Source organism: Bison bison, unplaced genomic scaffold (assembly GCF_000754665.1).
Source record: "Bison bison bison isolate TAMUID 2011002044 unplaced genomic scaffold, Bison_UMD1.0 scf7180017864526, whole genome shotgun sequence".
Taxonomy (NCBI): Eukaryota; Metazoa; Chordata; class Mammalia; order Artiodactyla; family Bovidae; genus Bison; species Bison bison.
Window position 1 is genome coordinate 2,565,249 of NW_011495077.1, and position 6,598 is coordinate 2,571,846.

Genomic DNA, 6,598 nt, shown 5'->3' on the forward strand with positions numbered 1-6,598 from the left:
TAAACTGCATTTGTAAATTAAAACAGATTTGTAAGCTAAGGAGGAAAAGAGGAAAGAGGTCATTTTTAAATGAGTTAAGAAAATGAGTTTAACAGAAGTTTTTGTTTTCTGTGGACCTCAAGTGGTTGAACTGTGTTAACCATAATGATTTGTTCATACTGTATCTTTGTCATATTAGTTCATGCAAGACTTTCTCTACTATTTGTCTAATAATAAGCCTGGGTATTTTTATACTTTTTAAATGCAGAATTTAAACATATTGTTTTTGCATCCACCACATGTCACCAGAAGAACTACCACCTTTTTGAAACCTAAAAATGTAACTTGCACAATTTCCCACAACATAATAATAGAAGACTACATCATTTTAATGGCTACCTGGCATTTTTGTGTCTACCATATGAACCAATCCTATCCTGTAGCAGTGTGCTTGGATCTATATTGTTTCCAGTGTTTTACTACAATCCATAACTGCTCTCCTGAACATAAACATTTATGCTAAACTTGGCGTATAGACTAGGACTAGCTTCCTAGAAGTGACACTATTGGGTCATGAGAAAGGGAGTCTGATTGGTAGAGACAAAGTTTCCCCCAGACAAGAAATTCAGGGAAGGTGCAGAGAAGAGAAGTAAGTAAGGACTTTATGGCCATATTTGCTTGGCAGAAGTAACAAAAAAAATGACAAGAGGGGGACAGATCGCAGCACTTCTAAGAGTAAAAAAAGAGCCAAGCAGGCTTGGAAGTTTGTATTTGAAACAAACACTAATGAACCAGTTGTAGGTTCTTAAGAACTAAAGGCTATTAAAGAAGAATACTTCCAGAGATCAACTAACCGGGAGAGGTGTGAAACAATGAAAATTTGATGTTGGGTGATGACTCTGAAAACCACAGGACTTGAATAACTGAATTTAAAGGGCAAAGAGAAGGGAAAGGTCATTTTGGAAAAGGATTCCAAATTTTCCAGGCTGGACAACCCAGAAACCACAGAATCCTAAGATTCTCTGATGGTGACTCAAGACGGTGAAGAAAGGATTGGCATTTCATGGACTGAGGAGCCTGGCAGGCTACAGTCCATGGGGTCACAGAGGGTAGTAACACTTTCGCTTATATTATTTTATAATTTATTTATAAATATATATATATAATATTTACTGAGACAATAAACACTACAGGACAGATAGTAAGTAACCTGGCAATAGGAGATGGCTGACTGGCAGAACAGGCTACTTAATTAGTAGATCCCAGAGCAAGAGAAAATTGTGGGGCACTTACTCAAATTTTTTTTAAAACATTTCAAAGGGTGATAGCAGAATATTAAACCAAGTGTGGGCCCAAGAAGCCGGCCCTGGTGATCAGGTGATAAGCACCGATCTAGAGACCTAGAAACCAGGAGGCAACGCCCAAAGGACTAACCACACCTTCGCCCTCCCAGGGAGAATGAGCCCAGGGAAACTAAGGGTCCCCACTCCCCTACCTGCCCCGAGGCGGCACTGGGAGGGGGACAGATGACAACACTTCTAAGAGAGTGCTGTCTGGGGTTGCTGAGGTGCACCTCGGACCCCAGATCTACGCGCCCGGCACGGACAATCAACAGTCCCCCCACAGACACACATACCCAACCCCAGCAAGGGCAAGGATCCCAAAATACACAAGTCGCGGCCTTGGACTTAGCCGAGTTACTCATAAACCCGGAGGACCGGGGTAGGAGGCGCCGCGCGCCAGGACCGGCCTGGAGAGGCAGCAGAAGGACAGAAGGTCTAAGGAAAGTCCGCAAATCCCAGAGGGCCCAGGGGGCGGCTGAGGGGAACAGACAAAAAGTAAAGGCCAAAGGAGACCCGCGTCTGTGTTAGGGAACGTCAGCAAAGACCGACAGGGGTCACCTAAAAGTTGCCAAAGCTGCTAACAGGAGGTCTAGAAACGGCAAACCCTACAAGAACAAGGCTTCCGGAAGCTAAGTCCGGAAGGGAGGGTGTGAGGGCCTATGACATGAACACGTCCCAAAGGCGCCGGGCACCTCTTAGGGCAGGGACGGCAGTAGCTGCAGTCGAAGAAAAGAGAAAGGCTAGAGCAGAAAGGGGAAAAGAGAAGGAAAGAGTAGGTCCTTAGAGGTCGTCTGAAAAGTGTGAAGCCAAACTAACCCAAGGGACCGACAGCAAATTGTATCCCTTGCTAAGACACCTCACGGAAGCACGCCAACGTCTTTTGTAAGCCCCGCCCCTCGCCCATCTAGTCTAGTTCCGTGGTCTCATATTCAGGAAGCAGCCGGTTCCCTACATACTCCTCCCACGAGGAGCGGTCGCCCCTACTGGGTCCCGCGCTTTCTCCTCCCCTCAAACCCCTCGCGCACTTTCTCCCGCCCGTCTGTCAATCACCGCGCTCAGCTGTCCAGTAAGCTGGCCAAGAGGGCTGGGCCGTCAGGGCTGTCGCGTGACGTCCGTAATCCGCCGGTCGCGGAGCGGGGAGATGCGTGACGAAGGCGGCGCGTGACGGAGAAGCGGTTAGCCGACGCTGCGGCGGCAGTCCGTGTAAACAAGGCCTCGCGCCGCTGCTGGTCCTGCGACTGCTTCTCGCTGGTGGGTGGTCTCGCGCGTGGCGGTAACCGCAAGCTCTGTGGGAGGTGCTTCTCGGCTTCCTCCCTGCCTGCCCCCGCTTAGCGTACACACCCCCGGAACACCACGTGGGCGTGAGGCAAAGGGGGGGGGGTGTTAGGCCGAATTTTAACCTCATTGGTTGTTGCTGCCACCGGCTTTCGCAAGGGAGTGCTCTAATTGGCCGGCAAGGGGGGCGTCGAGGGGGTCTCTGAGTTCTAAAGCTTCTGATTGGCTAGATGGGTAAGCTAATGAGGCGCCTTTCCTTCCGCGAGGTGTTTTGATTGGTTCGCCAGAGAGGTTACCTGGGAATCCACCCCCACCCCAGGGACTTTGATAGGTGAGTTTGAGGTGGAAAACTGAGAAATTCCTGTTCAAAGGATTTTCACTAGTGAGCTAGGGTCAAGCCCTAGGTTTCACTCTGCTTATTTTGCTTCACAGGATTGGGAAAGGTTTGTGTTCCCGAAGCCTTGGGAGTTGTTACAGGCTGAGGAGAAGGGATCTCAATACCTAGGAAGGGTCGCCCTCCTAGAGATAGCTACTATCGATCTCAGGAAACTCTGGTGTTTCTAGAGCAGGCTTTGCTTTCACCAAACCCAAGGAGGTGACAGGAGGAGTCCCCATACAGGACTTAAGGATGCTGTGACCAGAAGATGGGATCACGGAATAGTAGCAGCGCAGGAACTGGGTCTGGAGACCCCTCCGAGGGCTTGCCCCGAAGAGGGGCTGGCCTGCGTAGGAGTGAGGAGGAGGAAGAGGAGGATGAAGATGTGGATCTGGCCCAGGTACTGGCCTATCTCCTACGCAGGTAACTTACCCCTTGGTGTGTCCCCACCAGGCGCCACCACAGTCCCTTGATACCAGCTGCTGTCGGGGAAGTTACAGAGAACAGGGAATGGGATCAGCCCAGGACAGCTGTTCTGTTTGAGCAGAACAGCCTTCTCTGCTGGACACTGGCAGCACCCGCCTAGGCAGGGTCAACAGGATGATTTGCTTTTGTGTTGAGGGGACTATTCAAGGGAGTCTAGCTATGACTACATACATGTAACCTATTTTCCAAGTAAAAGAAAAAAAGAGGGAGGTGGGAAGGAAGTGCTATGAGGGGTGAAGAAAAGAGTTGGGGATGTGGGTGTTGAATTTAAGTGAAGTCATTGACACATGATATGAGGCCATTTGGATTTACTTGAAAAACAAGTTTAAATTAACCTAACTCTAATCCTGTTCCTGAAGAAAGAATGCTTTGAGGGAAGTGACTACCAGCAATTGACTGGAAAGGGGGTGCAACTGGCTTTGGTTCTTAGCTATGGCTCCTTGAGGGAGAAGACAGGCTTGAGAATCCCTTCAGAAAACCATGTCCTATGCTAGACTCCTTGGGCAGAGAGACTCAGAAGGAAATGCTCTCAGAATTTCTAACTCTCTGGGAAGTCAACTTAGTAGATCAGTCAACATCCATGCAATGCTGGGGTTTTCTACTCCTCTTGTAAGAGTGAAAATTAGCCTCCTGGTGTGTCTTATAGGAGACAAAATAACAGCCACGGTCTAGTCAGCCTCAAACCTCAATATGGGAACAGTACAGGGGTTTGAGGACAAGGTGGTCTATGAACTACATAACCATTGACTCTGAATTTGGTTGGTCTGGGGAAGGGATCCTCCCCTTTATCATGGGGGGTGGGGCTCTCTCCACAGAGGCCAAGTGAGGTTGGTGCAGGGAGGAGGTGCAGCAAATTTGCAGCTCATCCAGGCCCTCTCGGACTCCGAGGAAGAGCATGACAGTGCCTGGGATGGTCGTCTTGGAGATCGATACAATCCACCGGGTAAGAGGAAAGGCAGACAGAGACCCTAATATCAAAGGATTTCCACTACAAAAGTTTTTAAAAAATTAATTTCGGCAAAAATTGAAAGAAAAAGATGAGATAATTCAGGGAATGAGGGAGTCTTTGCAGCCCCAGTATATTCAGCCATATTGAGAAGGCTGAGCACAGCCTTGCTAACTGTCTGCTGGGGCTGGAAAAGACCTAGGATGAAACTTCTCTTTGGTGCTCACAGTGGATGCAACCCCTGACACCCGAGAGCTGGAATGCAGTGAGATCAAGACACAAGTGGAATTGGCCACGGGGCGGCTGGGGCTTAGGCGGGCAGCCCGGGAGCTCAGCTTTCCTCAAATGCTGCACCAGGTAGGCCTCTCCTCATCCAGCCAGTCTAGCCGCAGGACTATCAGTGCAGCCAGAAGCCACAATCCCAGAGAAAAGGGAAGTAAACTTTCCAAGGAAGCCTCAAGTGCTGGGGCTGGAGAGCTCTCAACCAGCCTGAGTGGTCATTTGGTGGGACATATTACTATGTGCTGGGTTCGTTCCTGTAGCAAGAGCAATATTTTTGGAGGAGGGGGCTTGGTGTGGCTGAGGTGGCCCTCTGTTTCCGCTAGCAATATTCCCCAATCCCTTCCTTTAGAGAGAACGGGGCCTCTGCCACCAGGGAAGCTTCTCCCTTGGAGAACGGTCTCGAGTGATGTCTCAGTGAGTATGGGGCTTGGTGGAGAGATTCCAAGGGCCAGATAAGTCTAAACTTTCTTAAACTTTGAAAGGATGAGTGTTAAAGGATTCTCAGGGATATTAAAGTTAGGTTATGTGGGGTTGAGGCTTTGAGGATGAGCAAAGGGGAAAAGTATAGCAAGTGAGAGGATGATAGAATGAATCAAAGACAAAGGCTTATACCCAAAGCTGGGAAGAATGCCCCTGTATTCACATCCAGCTCTGTTAGGATGCTGCTAACTGGGACAGGAGCCATTCTGAGCTCCTCTTACCCTCACTTTCTTTCTGCTTCCCCAGCTTCTTGCCCAATGATCTGGGCTTCACTGATACCTACTCTCAGAAGGCTTTCTGTGGCATCTACAGCAAAGATGGTCAAATCTTCATGTCTGCCTGTCAAGGTACCATACCCTAGTCCTACCAACTGCCTTAGAATAAGAGATGTTCCTCTGACTGATGCTAGAAAGCCCCATCCAGGGAGCTCAGACCCTGGCTTAAGGATGCTTAGCTAGAACACATGTTTTGTCCCATGATCAAGGGAACATTCCACAGATCAGTGGTGAGTGAGAGAGGTCTGATCTAGGGAGGATTCCAGGAGGCTGTTTTCTAATTCTGCCTGATCGCCACTCACACAGACCAGACAATCCGACTATATGACTGCCGGTATGGCCGCTTTCGTAAATTCAAGAGCATCAAAGCCCGGGATGTCGGCTGGAGCGTCTTGGATGTGGCCTTCACCCCTGATGGGAATCATTTCCTTTACTCCAGCTGGTCTGATTACAGTGAGTGTGCCCCAGACCTCCATCTCCTCCATGCCATGACTCCATGCCTTTTCCTGGACAAATTACTCCCTGGGTCCAACTTCCTTCCCATTTGTTCTGTCTCTTCCTGGCTCTACCCTCCTTAACTCAGCCCTGAAAGATTCTTGTTTCTCTTGCTTCTCTTAGTTCATATCTGCAACATCTACGGGGAGGGAGACACACACACTGCCCTGGATCTAAGGTACTGGCTTCCCTTCCTGGTCAGACTCATCAGAAACTACTCAAGAAAGGCTCTCTAGGAGCACACCACTTGAACTGGAATTCCTGCTTAGAGGGGAAAGTACACTGCTTGCAAGTTTCTCTGTGTGGACTTCTGGGAGAGAACCACCCAGCCTGTCAGCCAGAGGACCAGGAACAAATAGATGGCTGCAGGATTCTTCTTGGTTCCTCTCTGAGGTGCCCCACATTCTGGCATGTGTGCTGGCGGGATTTCTTTTCCCCTCAGCAGTGTGCCTCACGGCCCCTGTCACATTCTGTGTGGATTAATCAGGGCTGAAGGGAAGTTCACTTAATGCAACTCCTCCTCGTCTCTTTTCAGGCCAGATGAACGTCGCTTCGCTGTGTTCTCCATCGCTGTCTCCTCAGATGGACGAGAAGTGCTAGGAGGGTGAGTGTTTGTGGGGATGCCTCCAGAACTTAATGAGATAGAAATTCTCCCAGAAAC

The 6,598-nt window shown here is 49.3% G+C and overlaps 1 protein-coding gene across 11 annotated transcripts in view; it reads left to right on the top strand.

The window, feature by feature from the left end:
* Positions 1–1,732: 1,732 nt before the first annotated feature.
* The window catches only part of DCAF11 (DDB1 and CUL4 associated factor 11), a 10,402-nt gene continuing 5,536 nt past the window's right edge, over positions 1,733–6,598 (top strand). The window contains exons 1-10 of one of the 11 annotated variants that reach the window (XM_010831322.1): positions 1,733–2,573; positions 2,864–2,928; positions 3,030–3,373; positions 4,275–4,402; positions 4,635–4,762; positions 5,037–5,101; positions 5,414–5,514; positions 5,749–5,895; positions 6,061–6,115; positions 6,473–6,541. In XM_010831322.1, coding sequence (XP_010829624.1) covers positions 3,351–3,373; positions 4,275–4,402; positions 4,635–4,762; positions 5,037–5,101; positions 5,414–5,514; positions 5,749–5,895; positions 6,061–6,115; positions 6,473–6,541 — 716 coding nt within the window. In that variant the 5' untranslated portion in view covers positions 1,733–2,573; positions 2,864–2,928; positions 3,030–3,350. Of the gene's footprint in view, positions 2,574–2,863; positions 3,397–4,274; positions 4,403–4,634; positions 4,763–5,036; positions 5,102–5,413; positions 5,515–5,748; positions 5,896–6,060; positions 6,116–6,472; positions 6,542–6,598 lie in introns of all 11 variants that reach the window. The other 10 variants (XM_010831319.1, XM_010831320.1, XM_010831315.1 and 7 more) reach the window with 10 other exon arrangements.